This window comes from Suricata suricatta, chromosome 9 (genome assembly GCF_006229205.1).
Source record: "Suricata suricatta isolate VVHF042 chromosome 9, meerkat_22Aug2017_6uvM2_HiC, whole genome shotgun sequence".
Lineage (NCBI taxonomy): Eukaryota > Metazoa > Chordata > Mammalia > Carnivora > Herpestidae > Suricata > Suricata suricatta.
This window is the reverse complement of record NC_043708.1, coordinates 32,960,734-32,983,013: the sequence shown is the minus strand read 5'-3', so window position 1 is coordinate 32,983,013 and position 22,280 is coordinate 32,960,734. Positions and strand designations below refer to the sequence as shown.

The following is a 22,280-nucleotide window of genomic DNA, read 5'->3' as shown; positions in this document are numbered from 1 at the left end:
AAATGCAAAAGAAAACAGGGATTAAAATGTACTTCAAATCTATCCAGAAATAATATTTTAAATTTTTTTTAATTTTTGAATGTTTGTTTATTTTGAGAGAGAGAGAGCAAGCAGGGGAGGGACAGAGAGAGAGTGAAACACAGAATCCAAAGCAGGCTCCAGACTCTGAGCTGTCAGCACAGAGCCTGACTCAGGGCTCTAACTAACCCATGAGCTGTGAGACCATGACCTGAGCTGAAGTTGGAAGCTTAACTGATTGAGCCACCCAGGCAGCCCTGCTCTCTTTTTAAGGCTTAGTTAGACCTTGTTGGTTGAACCACTGCTCTGAAAGATCAGGATAGTAGCACTATTATATTACCTATCTTCTTCATACCTTCAAGTATCTGATTATTATATTATTATAAAAACAAAACCTTGATTGAGCAATACCCAATCTTCACACCAAACTTATTTCCCAAACCATTGCACAGATGTAGAAAGAGATGTAGAAAGTCTGGGATAAAGTTATCCCAGACTATCAGATCTGGACAGACTTGAACAGAGAAAAATGGAGAAATCAAAAAACCAGAGTCAGTTTATAATCTTTGTTGGAGTGCTCTTCTTTTCCTTCTGAGATTTTATTAAATATCCAATATTAGACATTTTTATAAGTGCTTAATTTATATCTTCTGTGTTTCACTTTTTTCACTTGTTTTTAAGAATTTGATGCTTCTTTCATTTTCTATACTGCATAAAATAAATACCAAAATAGCAGTGTGTTTTGATCAATAGCAGATCTGTTCCATGAATTATGCTTCAGAATTTCTTGTTGATTGTTGAACTAAATCTGTATTTCTTCACTGGTATATAAGGTATTTGAGTATGTAGATGTTTTCAGTGGGCGGGTAAGTTCTTCGGCATGTGACAATATCACTGTTTTCTTTCAGGAAACCCTGATAGATTGGTGTGATGAAAAGGAACTTAATTTGATATTAACAACTGGAGGAACAGGGTTTGCACCACGAGATGTCACTCCAGAGGTGAGAGAGTCTGTGCCTTTCTCATATTCAAGGAGTAGGCACTTCATGTTATTTTTCATCTTTTTTACTATGTTTTATATTATTTTTATAATTTTTCTGGGCAGAGCAGAAGAGTTGTGGTTCTGAGAATATAAAAACTGCTGCGGAGGCATTGTTAGATAAAAAATGTTTCTTGACTACTTTTCTTTGAACTTATGCTAGTTATGATATAAAATGAGGAAGATTGAACTGGTCCAGAAGGTAATTTTGCATTTTTTCAGTGGACTATGATATAAGCTGAACTTCAGGCATATTGCCAAAGGAGGTGATAGCAGAACTCTGACTCTTAGCATGGCATCTGGTCTTATATGCTTTGTTCATGTAATTCAAAATGTATCTGATACCTCTGTTCTTGAGATACCCATGTCATTGGTCTCAAAGCTTAGGAAATTACAATAGAATGCATATACCAAATTTATAGTACTTTGGAAGAGAAAGGGTTACACATTCCATAATTTTAATATGAATTTAAATACAGAATTTAATAAGCCAAAAGCAGAATTAATATCTAGGCTCTGTGCTACAAGAATCACCTTAAACCTTTGCATAAGTAGAAAAATTAGAGGAGAAAATGAAGAGTAGGCAGGGCTCAATGATGCAGGAGAAAGAGTCTTTTCTCTTTTTAAGGAAGCCGTAAACCTCAGGGTCATATGCAATCTTATATTACCACTTGGGGTATTGTTTCCTTTACCTCCACAAACAAGTGTTTGCTGGCTGAATTCCAACTTAATATTAAGTATGTCCTCCTACTTTCAAACCAATACACAATTTTATCTACTGTTTTATTAATAGCAAGATACTTTTGCTCTGCATCTATTAAATATTCATTGTCCTTCTTACTCTACGGTACTAGTTTTCACACTTTCGTCTGCACCACAGTCAAGCTGAGGATTTACCAAAACCAGATTATTGCACCCACTCACGGTGTTTCTGATACAGTAAACCTGTCGTTGGTCTCACAAATCTGTCTTTCTCACAAGGCCCAGGCGATGCAGATGTTGCTGGTCCACAGACCATACTTTCAAACTTTGAAAACCACTGTTCTAGGATATGAATATGGACATTTTTGTAACAAATTGAAAAGAATTTTTTTTATTTTATTCTAATTTTAGACTTAGAAATAAAATGGTTTGCTTTTAAAGCAATCAGAATAGAGTTGTTTTGGGAAATTGTTAACTTCAACTGCTTTGAAAAGAAATCATTATTATATGAGAAGTTTAGCTTCTGAGTCTTAAGGGGAAATGGTCCTTTGGCCAATTATTACATTTCTTTTAAACTGTGAGACCAACTTAAAAAGTACAATTGGAGGGAAACCATCTCCTATAGAGGTGTGTCTGTGTTTTGTTTGTAAGAAAATTGTGAACATATGTGAAGACCTTGATTTTTGGAGTTTGGCTATTGTGTTAAATATTTGAAGTAAATGACCTGGGTTTATATGTTTTTAGTGTGATGGTTTGATGTTTTCATGCTATTTATTTTTATATCAGAAAAACAGAAAAAAGTTACTGTAGTATTTATTTATATCAGATAACAACATTATTTTTAATGGGGAGGGAATAATTTGCACTTAAAGTTAAGTATTTTGTTTTCTGTGGAGTATTAAGTTAATACCAAAATGCTAGGTTGAAAATTTAAACCTTTGAATTTTGGCTCTGCTACTTACTAACAAGGTGACCAGAGACTAATTATTGAACTATTCTGTGCCTCAGTTTCCTATAAAATGAGGTAAACAAAAGTACCTACCTACTGGGAGCTGTGAGGATTCAGTGAGAACGATTTCTGGCATTTTAGTAAGTGCTATATATCCAAGGGTTAACTTATAAGGGCTAAATATTTTTTTTAAATTAGTTGCTACATAAATACTTAGTGGACAAATTTGGTAGTATTTTTTGTTTGTAACTACCAAAAGGACAATAACAGTGTTATAGTAGATTTAAAGTGTATCCATGAAATCTTTATAATCTTATTAAATTATCTTAAATTTTGATGTAGTAAGCTACATACTTTATCTTTGTCATTTTTATGTAAAATAGAGGTCTTAAAATTCTACCATCCACTTTTTTTGTGCCGTTAGTTGACAAGGGTCTCTTTCCCTGACCTTGTATGTCTCATTATATCAGAAATTAAGAAACCTTTATCCTAAATGAAGTCTTTTAGTTAACTTAGAACCTCAGAGTACTTTTTTTAAATATATTTTTTAATGTCTATTTATTTTGAGAAAGAGAGGGAGAGAGTATGTGCATTCACATGCATGCGTGACCAGGGGAGGGGCAGAGAGAGGGAGAAAAAAATCCTAAGCTGACTCTCCACTGTCAGCACTGAACCCGAAGCCGGGCCTGATCCTACAAAGCATTAAATCATGACCTGAGCTAAAATAAGAGTCAATTGCTTAACCATGTGAGCCATCCAGGCACCCCTTAGAGGTGCTCTTAAATTCGTATATGTGCCTCTCACAAGTACCTGTGTAGAGCAGTATTAGGGTTTTTTTTAATGAGTTAAAAATATACATAAATAAGTCTTTTTTATTTCTTTTTTATTTTTTTGAGAATAGGTAACTTACCTCATGGTAAATAGCTTGATTTTTAATAGGTTCATTTTACTTCATATCTTTTTTATATAGACATATGGTGTGATTATCTGCAGCAAAACCCATAAAACTGTTATGCCTTTGAAAAATAAACAAACATGAAAGCAATGTAGGGCCAACCAAAAATAATTCTACCAGTTTCCCATTTTCTCTGCACATGTTAATGCTTGCCATTCTTCTGATATCCAAAATACAACACAGAGATATCCGCTAGGAATCCATAAATATATTTTGGGTTCTGTCATAATACAGTTATTTGTCATTAACTTGTTTGTGTTAGATAGTTGTGCCTGAAAAGAGAAGTAACTTTTTTCTAGACTACATTTAACTATATACAATTTAGAGTTGTAAAAATTTTTAAATAGTGAGAAGTTATAGAAAACACAAATATTATTAAGGTAAAATAATAAAACTTCTCCATTAAGGTACTACCATTTTGTAGTCAGTAATTTACAATAATTAATCTACAAACACAAAGGACAAGTGTTAGTAGAAGATGTGTGTTGTTAGGAGAAATATGGAGGAAAATCATTAATAGTATGAATGAAATAAAGCAATTAGTGTCAGTGGGAATGAACCCAAGAGAACATGAAAAGATTATAGACTTGGGTTTCTTTCCAGATATATTAAAAGAAAAGTGGAGTACCAAGTTCAGTAAAGTATATCCTGTTTCCTTTTTTCATATATAGAAATAAGGTAATCAGAATTAATTTTCCTAAATTATGAGATGGTTTCTATTTTTAGGCTGTGGCTTAGAATATGATTCATCTGATGTTTACGTGCCTGCAGGCCTGCACCCTGCCCCTAATAAATATGAAATACTATCAAAGCTTATATACAGTAGCATAATAATCTACTTCCTTGACCTTTTTAGAGTTTTATTTTGACATGAAATCTTTTATTTTTTAAGAATAACTATTTTCTCTGATCTGACAAAGGTTGGATAATCTGTTGGTGTTGGTGAAATGCTAGTAATTATAAAATTCTATACAACTTAAGAATTCAGGAGTGCCTGTGTGACTCATTCAGTTAAAGTGTCAACTCTTGGTTTTGGCTCTGGTCATGATCTCACAGTTTGTGAGTTTGAGCCCCACATTAGGCTCTGCGCTGGTGGCATGGAGCCTGCTTGGGGTTCTCTCCCTCTCTCCCTCTCCCTCCCTCTCCCTCTCCCTCTCCTTCTCTCTGCCATTGCCCCACTTGTGCATATGTGCACATGTGCACATGCTCTTTTCCTCACTCTCTTAAAATAAATTTAAAAAACATTTTTTAAAGGAACATAAGAATTCATTGCTGTATAAAGTATTATCTTGTTATGTCCCACTATCAGATGAAAACAACTTATGTCCAAAATAGGTATTGTTATGTAAAGAATCTTATTCTTAAAATGTAAAAGTATAATTAAGGGCATAATAGTGAGGTGAAGCCCTTTTTTAGACATAAATTCTAGAAGAGACTGAAAGATCAAGAACCACTAAAAAATGTATTTATGTAATTACCAAGAAATTTTTGATGATATATTATGGTAAATTATAAAATGTTAAACTATTCAATATTTATAAGGAAAAATAACTTTCAGCACTTTTAGATTAGTAAGCTATACTAGAATAAAGGATTGTATACTAATATTTTATTTTGATTATGAATTAGAGTTAAATAGAGACCCAGCATACATCTTAGTTCTCATCCATTCATTCATTCATCAACTCTTTATTTTTAATCCTTAATATGTATCCATTGCTATGGTGGGTGCTGGAGTTAAAAAATGAATAAGGCATGGTCCTTATTCTCCAAAGATTCTAAATATGTAATAGGAGTTAGCAAATAAGGCATATAGGCCAATCCAGCCTGTCTTTTTGTTGGGTTGGGTTGGGTTTTATATGTGGTTTGTAAGCTAAGAATGGATTCTGTATTTTTAAATGGCTGAAAAATTAAAAGGAGAATAATATTTCATGGCACATAAAAATTATTTAAAGTTTAAGTTTCAGTGTCCATAAATGAACTTTTATTGGACCACAGCTGTACTCATTCCTTTATGTGTCGCTTGTGGCAACAACAGCAGAGTTAAATAGTTGCAACCAAAGCCTTAGAGCTTGCAAAACCTAAAATATTTACCAACTGACCTTTGACAGAAAAGTTTGTTGATCCCTGGTCTATTGGATGACAGTGTCATTTTTGCTCACATATTTTATGGACTTTTTAAAATTTGATTTTTACCCTTTTTTCTTTAGTAATCTGAAATGACACTGGGTTTCATTTCTTAAATGTTTAATTTTAGTAGGACCAAAGAAAAACACTTTTTTGCCATAATAAAGTATATTGCCACATTGTCTCAATATACAGTATAACGTAACAAAAGTAAAAGATCCCTTATTTGAAATAATATATAAAATTTTGAACTTCAAAATTGATCAAAGTAATGGGTTTATTATACTTTAAGTAAATATCACTCTTAAAAAATTTTCAAACTGTTGTTCTTAGCAGTACCTTCTAAAAAGTGTCCTAATAATGGGTCTTGATGAAATAATCAAACAGAAGGAGAAAAACGCAAAAATTTCAGGAAACTATAAATTTTGATAACCGGGATATTCATTTAAATGGATTCTTATGGTTCATTATGGAATTGAAGAAGCGTCTGACAAAATGACCAATATTGAAGGGAATAGAATACTCAAAATCTGGTACAATGGATGGTTTTCTAGGAAAAGATTATGAATTCTAGATTACTATTTAAGCCTTTCTACAAATATTTTCCACCTAAGTTATTAGAAAGTTTTTCACAAAAATATCAAATCCAAGAAAAATTTTTTATTTTATAAAATGTGTTTTATAATCAGTTTGTCAAAATTTAGGTATTTCATCATTTTAAGTGTATTTTGGGTATCTTTTTATGCAGTCATTAACCATTTTCTTTCTTAATTATAATGCTTCAAAAATAAGAATACTTTGTAAGTAAACTGAAGGAGACATTCTTGACCTGAGTTACCGACTGTCCGTTAATGATTCCCAATTTGTGACTTGTGAAAATCAGTAAGAACTGATATTTAACATTGGACATTTTGACAGGAAAACATCTGTATTATAGCAGAAGCATAGCAAAAAATATCCTATGTAATAATTTCTGTTTTTGAAAGAAAATTTAATTACTAGCATAGGTCATTTAAATTATATCACTGTTTTCAAGTATATCTGATACTCTTCAGAAAACATGGATTCTTTCCCTGGAAAAATACCCTATACTGATATTCTAGAACTCTATGAATATTAGAATTTATTTTATAATACTATGATTTTTTTTTACTGAAATACTTGTTATACATGGTAAAGCTAAATATAATCATTTTGAACTAGGATTTTGAGTTTCTTAAAATTGTTCTGTATCAGTAGGATAACTCAACAATATGAAATTGTTAAAGCAGAATATCAGAAACCCTTGTACTTCAAATATTTCAAACTAGATTGACTTAAATATATCACTCTTCTATGGTCAGATAAGGTTACATTTTATGCCATTTTAATCTCTTCCTTTAATTTTTATGAAATAGCCCCGGACATAAGAAATTGGTTTCCTTGTGTATGTCTAAACATTCTGGGGTACACGAACACAATAGAGTCAGATAGACCTGAATTTAAATTTCAACTCTACCACTGTGAAATTAAGGTAAATTAATGTGTTCAAACTTCACTTTTTTCATTTACTAAATTAGCTAATGCCTACCTCTCAAGGTCGTTGTTTCTAGTGGCTGAGATAATAAAAGTAGCCAATAATAATAACACCTACATATAGCCCTTACTATGTGTTAGCAGCTGTTTTAAGCATATGTTAATTCATTAGCTTTCAAAACAACCATACGAGGTAGGTGGTTTATATCTATTTTATAGATGGAGAAACTGAGACACAGATCAATTAATGACTTGTCCACAGTTATCCAAACTAGTAACAATAATGTATGCAAAACGACCTATTATAATGCCTGGCATTTTTGTAGATGTTTGGTAAATGTTCATTTTTTTTCCTTATCTTTTTCTTACTCATTTAATTAATATTATCTATTACCTCTAGTTAGATTTGGCAGCCCCAAGTATTTCTGCTACTAACCCTGGTACTTCTGGTATCTATTGTTAGCTACTAACATACCTCATGGATAGTCTAAAAAATAAAGATGTAAGTCAACATTTCACTGCTACTACTTTCAGGCATGAGACAAAGGAATAAGATTAAGAATTTTTATAGTGTAGATGATATGAGGACTGTGGATTATTATTAGTGCAGTTGCATTAAGTATCTCTTGTTATCTTACCTGAACCTATTTATTTTCTTTTAGTCCCTAATTCCTTTGTAGTTTAAAATTCTTGGAATTTGGCTTCAAACAGCTGAGATATATGATATTAAAGGTAGTTTTCTCATAATAGCCCTCTTTCTCCTGGGGCTTATACTTATTTTGCAGTATCCATTAAAAAGCAGTATATGTCTCAGAGCACAGGCAAATTTAGGAGCTACCAGTTTGCTTAAAATTAAAGTATTTATAGTTTTTCTTCAGTATAACAAGTGTTTATCAAGTACCTTGAGCTTCACTGAGTGAGTGCTAACATACATGTACTCCAAAAATAGTCACTTGACAAATCAAGACAGTATAAACCTAGGATCAGAAATGTTCAGCCAAAAGGTTTCTTTAAAGAGAAAGATTAAGAAAAAGCTAATTAATCAGTAAAAATTTTGTACAAGTAGAACTAAAGCTAAAATTGAAGGAGAGAAACAGGACCCAGATTAGGAGAGAAGAGGACATTACTAATGGGAGTAAGGAAGAAAGGAAAATGTATGCTCACACTACAGAGGAAGATAAAATTGAGAAAATCTTCCTGGCTAGAGCAAAGGATTCATTTTACATAGAAGGGTGGATAAATTAGACCTATGTTATTTTAATCTCTTTCTTAGAACAACTAGAGTAGCACCATCTGTAGAGATTAAAAACAGCAATTGTCCTTATTCCAGGATTCCTTAGAAGCCAGAATTCATAAGTTTAGTATCAGCCAGTACACACAGTAAAATCATGCTATTAAGGCTCTCTAAAAGTAGACCCTTTTGACATGTCAGTTTTTAAAATACAGATTAACACATTCCTCAGTAGGACTAACTTCATTCTTTTCGAAGATTTTTGTTAATGTTTTTTGTTTAGTTGTAAATCCTGTTTTAATCCACAGACCTAATGACTGTACACACCATTATTTATAGATAAAATTGAAACTGCTGTGAAGGACCAAGTTCCAGTTTTTTGATTTGTTGTTTGGAAACCATTTTAGTCAATGTTCTTCTTATAATCAACACAATCATAATATTTTCTTATCGTGGATTTCATCAGTAATGTATCTCAAGTTAGCTTAGTCTTTTAGATAAAATTACAAACTATATAAAAAATAGCTAAATCACTGTATCTCTGAGTTTGAGCAGAATTCAAAAGCCATTGTGTTAAAGGTCCTGGCATACCCTTTTCATCATTCCCCACCTTTGTCTGAACATCTCAATCACTGCTTCTTCATCTGGAAGTTTGTTGGTTTTGCAATCCTAATTGTTTGAAAGTCCAAACATATCAAACTAAAATGTGGCACCTTATCATTTCTAACAATGTTTCTCATTCTTCTCTGCAATGTACAAAAGAAGGTAAATTCCTTTTTTACATGATAATTCTTCTAGTATTTAAAAGTAAATGTTACATTTTCCCCTTAAATCCCTACTTTTGTATATTTTCTTTGCATTCATTTGTTTTCATTAGACGCAGACTTTCTCAAGACATTCAAACTCTGTTTTACTTATGCATTATAAAGAAAAACACATTGGTATAATTGTACCAGGGGAAAGGTAAAGGTACAAAATTCAATCATGTTGAAAGTCTCCTAATCCACATAAAAACAATAAAGAGGGAAAATACATTGCTCCTCAAGATCAGAATTTTAGAATTTTGAGTATAAGTCCAAAACAAAAAATTCATACATGAAGAACCCGTATATAAAATGCTGTCTTCTTTCCCTTGAGTATATTTCTTAATTGCATGCCTACTCTGTATCAGAATATGTACCCAGTTTTTGGGGCCTTTACGAAGAATGAAGATGCTATCAGTAAAACATACAAATAAGTACAAATATATTCATTATGGGAAATTCTGTATCTCATTAGAGCCCTTACTAGAAAAGCAGTGTTGCCCATAACCATTTGTGAGGCAGCATAATAACATAGTGAGAGCACAGACCACTTGGGTTTGAATCTTACATCTGTCTCTTACTAGTATATGACAACTTACTTGACTTCCTATACCTCAGTTTTCTTATGTGTAAAATAGAAAGAATAAGACTACTTACCTCATAGGGTAGTTATATTATGTGAATTAGCATAAGTAAAACACTAAAAAAATATTTGCTACATAAATGTTTGCTGTTATTACCTACTATATAAAGAGCCTTGGCTTGAAAATAAGTAGATGACGGTTGAATAAATATTGAAAGAATTTTTCTCTAGGGAAAAACTTTAAGCAAGATAGGACATAAAATATACAATGATGTAGCTGTGGGAAAGGAAAAAGAAATAGAGATGACATGCTAAATGTTGATTTTTATCTTGAATTTATCAGAGTAATAAAACCTCGAAATCATCTTTCTAACTCACCCTTACAAGGCTACTCACATAAAATGGGCAGATTCCAGCATACCAGAATATTTTAGTTTTACAAAATATATACTAAGACAATGACCAAAAAAATTATTCAATATTTTACAAGTATAAAATGCCCAAACATATTTATCTAGAGATATAGTTGCAGGAAAGAAGTGTTTAGAATATTTCTTTCTTCATTGTCTAGAATCAAGAATATGGATTAATGTCTCTATATTAGACCTCCATTTAGACCTAATGTTGCTTTTCACAGAAAATATAATAAAATGCCAACAAATAAATTTACACCTGTCAAATCTTCTGAGCTTCTTAGAAACATACCATTGACATACCAACATATTATTGCCTACCATAAAAAGAAACTGAAAGAGAATCAGAAAGCGGATTCAGGTAACAAACTATTTGGAATGATCCTAAAAACTTTACTTGTTATGGAACGTGAAAAGAACATGGCTGCTATTAAAGAGTAGAGGGCAAATGCCCAGTGGAAGGAGTAACCATTTCAGATAATCATTAATGATTGACACACAAGTGAGAATATAGGAAGAATCCAAGTTCCTTTAAAAAACGCTGAGAGGAAGCAGTAAAGCTATTGGAAGTGTGGCGTTTGAAAATGAACGGTTGTCAGTTGCACAAAGGTAACAATGCAAAAGGGACTGTTGATTGTGCACCAAGAACCAATTGTTGTAAGAGGACATAAATTATACTTCTTTCTGAAGTTTAAAGATAGCATAGTAGTGGTGGATGTCATTGGTATAATTTACGTCTTTTCCTCTCTCTTTTTTCACCCCTTTCCATAAGTTTGGTTGCAACATATGATATAATATACTTGCATGTCATAATCCCTAGGGTGAAACTTTATGTAGGGAAAGATAAGTCAGGTGATTAGGAGGTGATTTTGAAAAGAGTTTTGCAAATTTTTTAAATACTTTTCTACAAAATGTAGATGTTTGAATCAATGAGAAAATAACTGTATTGAATATTGTATAAATAAAATGGAGTCTTATTGTAATGTGTTTCTTGCTTGTAATGATTCAAGACTACAGTTGTTTAGGACACCCCATTGTATATGAGATCAGTTCCGTACAACCCCATTGATGAGGTTAAAAAGAGATTCACAAAGCACTGGGTGTTATATGGAAACCAGTTTGAAAATAAACTATTAAAAATAAAAAGAGATTCACATCATGCCAATTTCCCACTATTGTTAATCAGGGTATGTTAAATAGGGTATTGGTTAATTATGTGATACTTTGATATGAGCTCTATTTGTGGGCCCTATTTACTTTCTCATTCCCTTCCTTTTTGCCATTTCTAAGACTTACCTTTACTTATATATTCCCTATCCCTCAAGATGAGGCTGCCATTGTGGGGTCAATAAAGAAATGACTATTAATAGTCATTAATGTTATTAAATAGCATTTAGAGGAATGAGAAGGTTACTTTTATATATGTTGAAAGCAAATCCTAGTATAAATGCCTCTTCCCTCCTAGGTGTATGTTGGGCAACAGCAGCAACAGTATTTAACAATAATGCTCTAGTTTAGTGTTGCTCAAAATGTAGTTATTACTCTTTGCCTTCTAAGTATAAAATACCTTTGGACAGGGGTCAGCAAACTTATTCTTTAGAGGTCCAGACAATAAATACCTTAGGCTTTGTGAGTTCTTTGTTCTCTGTCATAACTACTCACTCTGCCAGCCCTGTAGCACAAAAGCCACCATAAGACGATATAAATGAATGAGCCTCATTGTGCCCCAATAAAAATTTAGTTATGGATACTGAAATTGGATTTCATATAATATTCACATGTCATGATATAGATATTATTCAATCATTTAAAATTTTAAAGATCACTCTTAGATTGCAGGCAATGCAAAAAAACAGGTAACAAGCAGGATTTGCTCCAATGGCTATGATTTTTCAACCCCTATTTTAGAATATTCCTACCCTAAGGTGTGATAGCATCTCATCTGTTAATCAAAAGCTCATAGTATCTGAGCTTTCAGAAGAATGCTCTGAGAATTTAAGACGGAGAACAGAGATGCCCCAAAAGAAATTAACACTTTGTAGATTCAAATATATCTTGAGTGCCTGCTGTATATATGCTAGACATTTTTCAAGATGCTGGGGATACGGCAATAAACAAGTAAGTCAAAAGTCCCTGCCTTTATGAAACTTACATTTTAGTGGGTGACACAAATATAGGTAAACAAGTAAAATGTGTAGTATTAGAGATGATATTAAGTACTGTGGATAAAAATAAAACAGGAAGGGTGAATAGGGAGGCAGGAAAGAGAGTTGAAATTTTCAAAAGGCCATCAGGGAAGGCTTTACTGGTAAGATGACATTTCAGCAAAGGCATAAATGAGGAGAGAGAGCAAGCCATGGATTGTGTAAAATCTGTATAACACCCTTAGTAAAGTGGAGAATTTTGAGCAGAGACACTACATGATTGGACTTATATTTTAATAGGGAAACAATTTAGGAGACTATTAAAATAATCCAGGTGAAAATGATAGCATCTTAGACCAATATTAGAGGTGAAGGTAGTGAGAAACATATTACTGATACATTTTAGAGACAGAGAATAACATAAAATAAGAGAGAGAAGTCAAGTATAACATCCAGGATTTTGACTTGGGCATTTGGAAAGATGGAGTTGCCATTTACTGAAATGGAGAAGGCTATAGAAAGGGTAGATATGATGAGGAGCACCAGTTTTAATTTTGTCATGGAAACAAACTATCCAAGTGGAGATGTTAAGTTGGCTATTAAATATATGCATCTAGAGTTCAGAAGGGATGTCTAGACTGGAGATACTATTTATTTAGAGTCATCAGCATCTTGAGGGATGTAAAATCCATGACAGTTGGTGAGATCACCAAGGTATTTACTAGTATTACTATTTATTTATTAGTATTACTGCCCTTGCTTTTTTTTCCCCCCTCATCCACTTTGAAAGAAGTAGGTAGTTTCTTAGTAACCTATCCCCTCTGCCTCCTCACAAATACCAGGGATCCCACCGAATCAGAAACCTGACCTACACAGGAAGTATCATTAGTTGGCCATCCTCAAATTTTGCCATGGTATAAACATGGGAATGAGTTTTCCCAAGTACCTCCTTGCTGGAAACTGTTTGCACTGGAGGTAAGTGTGAAAGGGGAGGTTGTGGGAAATGATGGGGTGAGGGCTTCCTAAACCTTTCCCAAACCTCAGATATTGCTTGATTTTGAGGAATGGAGAAGGTTCAGGCTGGTTCTTATTTCCCTGAACCAGTTCATATAGCCCTAAATTTGACCTGCTTTCCTCAAACTGGGAGTCAGAAATCCCTTTTCTCTTCTGTTTTTCTGCTGCAGAAATTCCCAACATTCCCATTTTGTGGGCTCCAGAAAGGGGTAAGCGAAGACTTCAATCCCAGCCAATCATTTCCAGATTAATAATTTTTAGTGTTTTGGTTTTTTTTTAATCATCATAAAGAATGCTTGGACCCATTTTTCCCATCCATTTAATTTTTTTGTGGATTGTTATGTATCTATGTTCTAGGATCATTCTGTATCCCTGGGCAATAGAGTTCAGATTCATCTGCTATTTCCATTTGTGTGCTGTTCTCTTGTGGGTTCTCATATGCAGTTTATTGATGACTGTTTCTTAGATGGGAGAAACCCAATTCAGGAGACTGCTTTACTCTCAATTTCATCTTTTCCTGAATGGTGTTTTTGTTCCCCTGCTGACAGCTTTCCCTCCCCTCCACAACTGCTTCTGATGATCTATCATTGCTTCTCTGCTGTTCTGTCTTATTGCTTTGACTGCCTTTGATTTTTGCCTCTACTTTTTGCCCCACTTTTATGCATCTGCTGAATGATTTTTGCATTCTTCACTTACTGGCACTTTGTCTATCAGGAAATGGCCTGATATTGCCATATCCATCTGCTATTTTAGCATTTTAGACTACCCAACATTGCCTATCTGCTCTCCAACCATTCTCCTATATCATGGCCTTCCAAGTGCTATGCCATCTGCCTGCTTGATCTTGCCCTGCCCAATCTATGCCTGTAGTATTATAAGTAGGTTCAGATTGTTTAGCATTTCTGCTAACTATCTCCACTTGTCTTGTGCCACTAAGTTGGACTGCTGACTGAGGTTGCTTGATACTGTCTCCTTTACTTATTTGCTGCACGTGGCTGCTCCACTAATTAACTTCAGACATTGCATTTATCGCCTATGTACTCAGCCTTGCAACTTGCTGATCAGCTCATATTGCTTCCTTTATACTTTTCTGCATCTGGTAAATCACTGGCGTTGTTCCTCTGTTGTCTTGTAACCCTGATCAGATTTTATTTCCAAGAAAAGTGTTGCCTATGTATTGTCCAAACGTATCTTAGAAATAGGAAAATGCTTCACTATTTGAAACAGCCCAATCTAGTTTATTTCTAAACTGACTTAAATTCAATATCACCATTCTTTCTACCTTCTTATACAACTCCACATCTTTCCCCTTATTTACTAATAGATGTTATTTTCAAAAAATGTATCCTCTTTGCCTCAGTTTATCTTTGACATTATATATTTTGTACTTTTGTTTCTTGTGTATAGGATCTTTCAGTGATTTTCCATATATTAAATTTATTTCATAATTTATTTTCCATTATTTTTCTGGGGCTTCATGAGAATGAGTTACTCCTATTAATTTTTTCCTTTTTAGTAAGACTAGAAGAATTTTTTGAAACTTAAAAGTATCATCTCTAAAAATAATAAATTTATAGTTCTTTGTACTTAGACTAAAGTAGCTTTCCACCCTACTCCATTTTTTCCTTTGAGAATATTATTTCTCAGCCACCCCATAATTTATGTAATATCAGTTCTTTAGAGATTCTTTTGATGTATTTATCTTTTCCTCCTTTTAAACTATATTTTCTTGTGTGTGCATAAATTTTAAATTGACATTTCCCCATTATTTGCTAAGTACATGGCATCTAAAAAGAATTTGGAATACAAAATTATCTGCACTGTGAGGCTTGATGTCTTATTTACTTTATTTAAATATAAAACAAGATCAAACAAGAAGTGGGGAAGAATTTTGGTGAAATTTGCAAACAATTCAAGAGTCTAAGGAGATTGGGAGTGGGTGTATATGTGTGTATGCAAGTATGTGTTTGTGTGTGTGTGTGTGTGTGTGTGTGTGTGTGTGTGTGTGTAGATTTTAAGTGTTTTTTATATGTATCCACAACATCATTGTGCTTGAAGTGTGAAATACTCTGAGTCTCCATATTAAATTTTATTTTATTTTTATGAAAAAGAAATGGAAAAGGCAAAGGCAAAATCTAAATAGAGAGTGATAAATTTAGAGGATATAGAGAAAGGGTATGGACACTTCTTTTTCTTTTTCTTTTAACAATAGAGATAAAATGGGGCACCTGGATGGCTCAGTCGGTTAAGCAGCCGGCTTCAGCTCGCTCATGATCTCACAGGTTGTGGGTTCGAGCCCTGCATTGGGCTCTGTGCTGACAGCTCAGAGCCTGGAGCCCACTTCTGATTCTGTGTCTCTTTCTCTCTCTGACCCTCCTCTGCCCACGCTCTGTGTCTCTTTCTCTCTCTCTCTCTAAAAAAAAACAAACAAAAAAACAGAGATAAACTAGTATAAAAATAAAGGCTACTGTAGGAAAGTCCATAAAACCATTTCAATTGTTTTTTATTTTTCAATTTTGGAAAAATACATATCACATAAAATTTACTGTTTTAACCATTTTAAGTGTGCAATTTAGTGACTATACATTTCTTATAACCATTACCACTATCTGTTTCCAGAACTTTTTCATCATCCAAAACCAAATCTCTTTATACGCATTAAACAGTAACTCCCCATATCTCCCTCCCCTGCCCCCTGCCAACCTCTGTTTTAATATCTGTCTCTGAATTTGTCTATTTTAGGTATCCTATATAAGTAGAATTATACTATCTTTGTTGTTCTGTGTTTGACTTATTTCACTAAACAGTAGTTTCAAGGTTCATCCATATGGTAGCATATATCAGAATTTCATTACTTTTTAAGACTAATAATATTCCATTTATGTATATACTGCAATTTGTTTATCCTTTCATCTGTTGATAGACCACACTTGAGTTGTTTCTTTTGGCTATTATGAATATTACTGATATGAACATTGATGTGCAAGTATCTATCTATCTTTCCATTCTTTGGGTATTTGCCTAGAAGTGAACTCCCTAGCTTTTAATATTCTTGTCTAAGAGGAAATTAAAGACCTCAGGGGAACTATATAAGTAACATGAAAGATGGATAAGTCTAAGATACTCTATTAGCAGCTGAAAAAGTTATAAACTTTTAGAAAGACACAAAATGCCAAGTGAGATTTAGAAGACTTTACATTCTAAGAATGAGAGGGAGAATGAAAGTGGATAGATATTGGATGTTTGAAGGACAACAAAAATGATTCTGAACAATGTTGAATTTAAAAATATATACCATCTTGGGGCATCTGGGTGTTTCAGTCAATTAAGCCAGTAGCTTCCACTCAGGTCATGATCTGGCAGCTCATGGGTTTGAGCCTGCTTCTGATTCTGTGTCTCCTTCTCTCTCTCTCTGCCCCTCCCCCGCTTACACCCTTTCTCTGTCTCTCTCAAAAATAAAATAAACATTTTTAAAAAATACCAAGTTTAGGATAGATGATGACATGTCTTTGATATGGAATAATACAAACTTTTAAATAAGTAGGTATTTGAAAGGCAAGGTTTAAATGAAGATGACAGGATTGAGATGAGGAAGCTACTTATGTTTAGAAGAACCAGCAATAGGATTAGGAATTCATTTTAAATTCAGTGGTACTCAGTTCTGGATTCACAGTTTTCTACCTGTACAGATTTTACTAAAAAGATTCCTAAGCCCAACCCCTGAGATTCTAACTCAGTAGACTAGAGATAATGGTTTCTGTATATGCATTTGTGTGTGTTTTAATCCAAATTGAACTCTGCACCATAGTGTCCTAGACCTTGCAGGAGTTACATAAAAAGTGGGAAGAATTGGTCCTTGTCTTCAAGGAGTTTAAAACTGGAGTAGTTTAGTATGCAAGAAAATGGATTCAGGAAGGAAGACTTTCAATCCATTAGGTGATAAAATTTTTACTTTGTTAACTCAACAGTTATTTGGTGACTTTACATACTGTGTCTCGCTTTTCTCAACCAGGGTTTCTCATTAAACTATCAAACACAGAAAATGATTTGAGTGACTTCTTAATCCTCCCAAGGGTGGTAGTTCTATTCTATATGCATAGGAGAAAAATTAATTCATTACTTCCAGTAATTCTCTCCCAACCTATTTTAAACAGGCTTGTTATATGCTATGTAGTCTGTTAGGAGTACCTAACACAAAGGCCTTTTTCTCAAGGAGCTTAACATTCCATGAAAGGGTAAGAGACATTTAACAAAACAACGAATTTCTAATATCACTTCAAAATTTTGTTGTTTTCTTCTAGTTCTTCAGGGAAAACATTCAAAGTCAGAGTAATTGTGTATAAGGAAATTCTAAGCAGCAGTGATTCAGGAATAAAAATACCTTCTATAATTAATGCCTCATCACAACTGAAGGACTCTGGTAATAGTTTTTTTTTATTAAAAAATTTTTTTCTGTTTTTTTTAATTTATTTTTGAGAGACAGAGAGAGACAGCATGAGCAGGGCAGGGTCAGAGAGAGAGGGAGACACAGAATCAGAAGGCAGGCTCCAGGCTCTGAGCTGGCTGTCAGCACAAAGCCCAACACGGGGCTCGAACCTACAAACCGTGAGATCATGACCTGAGCCAAAGCCGAACGCTTAACTGACTGAGCTACCCAGGCGCCCCTGGGAACAATTTAGATGCCAATAAGAATCTCTCTAATTTTAAAATTTGAAGCATTCAATGCCAGACTAGTGATTCATTGGTAACTGTTAATAAACAGCATTATCTAAACCCAATGTTATTTGTTTTGTAGGAGAAGAATAGAAAATGGTTAGAGAAAATTGATAACTAATGTTCAGGACATTGTTCTTGAATGTTATTGTAAGCACAATGAGGTATTCTCCAGCTGTATATTAATATTGAAAATGTTTGGGAATTTATTTTATTCTCACTGTCAACTAAAGCTCACTTGAATTCATGGTGTCAGAGTTTCAGTCATATTCATTAGTTTTTATTATGAATTTGATTTATCACCTATTTGAATTAGGAATTTATTTGTCCTCTCTATACTGATGGGTGCCTTCATACTTGAAGACAGTATCCTTCATTCCTACTGCTAATTCACTATGATTGCTTTAAAGGAATCTCTTTAAAGTACCGTACCCAAGATAAGTTTTAGTAACCTATTTTTCCTCCCATCTCCTGATGTCCTCCTAAAGTTATTTATCAGTATAGCTGAGGGAAGATCAAAATTCCCATGTCAGTAGAGAAGCACTAACATAGAAATCACATCCAGATTTAACTTTCTTTCTTAAAAATGAATAATTTTAAAAGATTTGCTTTACTTATATTTATTCTACAAAACAGTTTTAGTGAAAAATAAAGATTATGCAGAAATTTTAAGGTATAAGATCTGAGATAAAAGAAAATATAAGAGTAACATTTTATTAAACTCTTTTTATTAGTAATATACTTTTCCTTGTGATCTCAGAAATCCTGTTTTTATTTTGAAGAAAGCTAAACTGAAAATAAAGTTGTATAATGTGTTTCTTTTTTGTGAAAGTTAACTTGAAAAGACAATATCCCTAACACACCCTTATTAGGACTCAAGTCTTTTTTACATTGAATAACAAAATCCTCTAAAATTCCTTGCAATCGGGAGATTCTGTCTAGGCAACCACTCCTAATAAACAAGTTGTCATTCTTTCCTTTTCGCTCCTAGAGAACAGGGGAAGGTATTCAGGACCTTGCAAGGAAGATGTAGCTTCATGATACAAACATTTTGTGGAAGTAGTTTTTACTCCTTCAGTTTTGAATATAGACGGTGACAATAGCAGGCACTAATAACTAGTCTCTACATCCCCTAGTCTCTTTTTCTCCTCTTTGCTCTCCAACCATCAAATATTTCAGTGTTGCTAGAAAAGATGAACACATGGCACCTATGGTACAAGAGGCCCTGTGGAGTGAGAGATATCATTGAGGGAAAGTTAATTGCCTCAGCTATGGAAGCTATTTGATGCAAATATCCTATATGCATGTTTTATAGTATTTAATTTCATGAAGATCGAAACCAGTACTTTACTGGTTAGGTATTTGGATATTTACAAAATATAAACAACTCCCAAATATTTTGTATTTATCTCTGAACACTTTCTAGATTTCTTATAATGTCTTGTTTTTATGAGGAAATAAAGTTTATATTCTATTCATATCAGCAGCATAAAAACATCTCAAGTGTTCAGGAATCAGTTTTTCTTTGGTTTGTTCCTAGCTATATTGTAGGAGTAGATGTGTATTTACTTTGCAGTTAGAGGTAATAATCCCATTAAAGACATCTTAGGCAAATATTCTGAAAGAAAATATCTCTTATAAGTTAAATTTATATTTTTTCATTCTCAACTTAATGCCTCTCATCAAAATTAAGATCATTCTTGTGAGGAGGGAAAGGCAAAAAGCCTTTTTTAGATATCTTGCTTCCATTATGGTTAGTTACTAAAAACTAAAGTCTAAGACCATCTGCAGAAAGCTCTTAGATTATTGAGAAAATCTATTTTCAAATTCTTATACTTCATGGTTAGTGTTAGAATATTAAGAACTCTAGGGGCACCTGGGTGGCTCAGTTGGTTAAACGTCCAACTTCGGCTCAGATCATGATCTCACAGTTAGTGGGTTCGAGCCCCGAGTTGGGCTCTGCGCTAACCGCTAGCTAGCTCAGAGCCTGGAGTCTGCTTTGGGTTCTGTGTCTCTTTCTCTCTGCCCCTCCCCTGTTCACGCTCTGTCTCTCTCTGTCTCTCAGAAATAAATTTTAAAATGTAAAAAACATTTTTAAGAGTATTAAAACACTGGTTAGATTTTGCATGTGATAAGTGTTTAATAAAAGCATAAAATGATGACTTTTTATTGTGACATAGTAATTAGGATGAGATTGTAAAGTGTTATAGATGAGATTAAAGATGAGAAAAGTATATGGTCATTTAGGGGAAGGAAAAGATAAAGATTTTTAAATATTTATCTTATCTTGTATTAATAGCTTTAAAACAAACAACACCTATATTTTTTCTGAATATATATTTCTGATTATATGCTTTTTTCCAAAAAAAAGAATTTGGGGAATACATAAAAGCAAAATGAAGTAAATGAAAATCACCAATAATCTTGATAAATAATTATTACCTGGGACTAATTCATTAGTTTTCACATTGGGAACTCATCATATACGCAGGTTTATATCTTGGGTTTCTAGTTGTTATCATAGGTACTAAACTTTATCTTGTACTTACTACATTGCAAGCATTGTGATACGCACTTTATGTAATATCTTATTTAATCCTAACAACAAAGCTACACAACAAGTACCACTTTAGAGGTGAAAAAGTTAGTTTTAGAAAGATTAAATCATGAAATAATCCACATTACAGAGCTAGTAGAATGTGATAGAATTTCAACTTGACAGTCTTGACACCACAGCCCTTGCTTTTTAACCACTCTCTCTTTTTTAATAAAAATTAAGCTTTTATCCATTTAACAACTGTTGTACAAAAATATGAGATTTGCCAATCACTACGAAGTATAAACAAGCTATAATTAATTCAAGTTCCTTGTCATTAACCATTTAGGCTCTTATTTCCTGTCATAGACATTCTCTTTACTCTGATTATAACTTTAGAAATATTTCCTTAAAATAGAATAACTGATTCAGAATTAAGTCTCGTAATACATACTGCCAAATTGACCTCTAGAATATATGTATAAATTTATATATTCATACTATCAATTTATGGAATTAAACCTTCAATATTTCTAGTCCTAACAGTTTAATAGATGAAAATTATATGGCTTTATTGGCATATTATAGACTAATAATGAATTAAACACTGTTCTTGTATTAGTCTAGTTTTTTTTCTTCTTTTATAAATTGCCTGTTTTCTTTGTTCTATTTGGATCAGTAGCCAATTCTTAAAAGCTGATTCTAGGGGCGCCTGGGTGGCTCAGTCTGTTAAGCATCTGACTTCGGTTCAGATCATGATCTCACGGTTCATGGGTCTGAGCCCTGCATCGGGCTCTGTGCTAACAGCTAGCTCAGAGCCTGGAGCCTGTCTTCAGATTCTATGTTTCCCTCTCTCTCTGACCCTCCCCTGCTCACACGGTCTCTCTCTCTCTCTCTCTCTCTCTCTCTCAAAATTAAATAACATATTAAAAGAAAAAATTAAAAGCTGATTCTAATTATAAAGAGAAGTTTTAGAAATTGCCTGTCAGGAAACAATTTTGGCATAATGAGATTTACATTTTAACTATATCATTTTGACACATAAATCTAAATCAGTTTAGGGGCTCCTGGGTGGTTTGGTCAGTTTAGCATCTGACTCTTGATTTTGGCTGAGATCATGATCCCAGGGTCGTAGGATCAAGCCCCATGTCATGCTCTGCACTGAGCAAGAAACATGCTTAAGATTCTTTTTCTCTTCCTCCCTCCCTCCCCCCCACACTCACTCTCTCTCTCCCTTAGCTCTTCTTTCATACTAGTCCTCTCTCTCTCTCTAAAATAAAAAATATGTATACACAAAAACCAGTTTATTTTCTCTTTTCTCAAACTCCATTAACATAATAGTACTTATTTATTTCATTACTTACCCTCTTACTGCAGAGGTCAAGCTCAAAACATATCCTGAATCAAAGACATGCAGTTAATAAAGTACAAACACTTTATTTTCTAACAAGCTAGTTATGCCCAAAATGAGCCTTTTTCTTCCATAGCTAATACACAGTGGTTTATTTTATAACTATTCTTATAGAATGCCCATGTTA

General features: G+C 33.4%; 1 protein-coding gene across 7 annotated transcripts in view; it reads left to right on the top strand.

Moving 5' to 3' along the window:
* GPHN (gephyrin) overlaps positions 1–22,280 on the top strand; it is a 608,842-nt gene that overhangs the window by 311,013 nt on the left and 275,549 nt on the right. For 4 of the 7 annotated variants that reach the window (XM_029951674.1, XM_029951675.1, XM_029951678.1 and 1 more), the window contains exons 4-5: positions 927–1,019; positions 13,664–13,702. In XM_029951674.1, coding sequence (XP_029807534.1) covers positions 927–1,019; positions 13,664–13,702 — 132 coding nt within the window. The remainder of the gene's footprint in view (positions 1–926; positions 1,020–13,663; positions 13,703–22,280) is intronic. The other 3 variants (XM_029951680.1, XM_029951677.1, XM_029951679.1) reach the window with 1 other exon arrangement.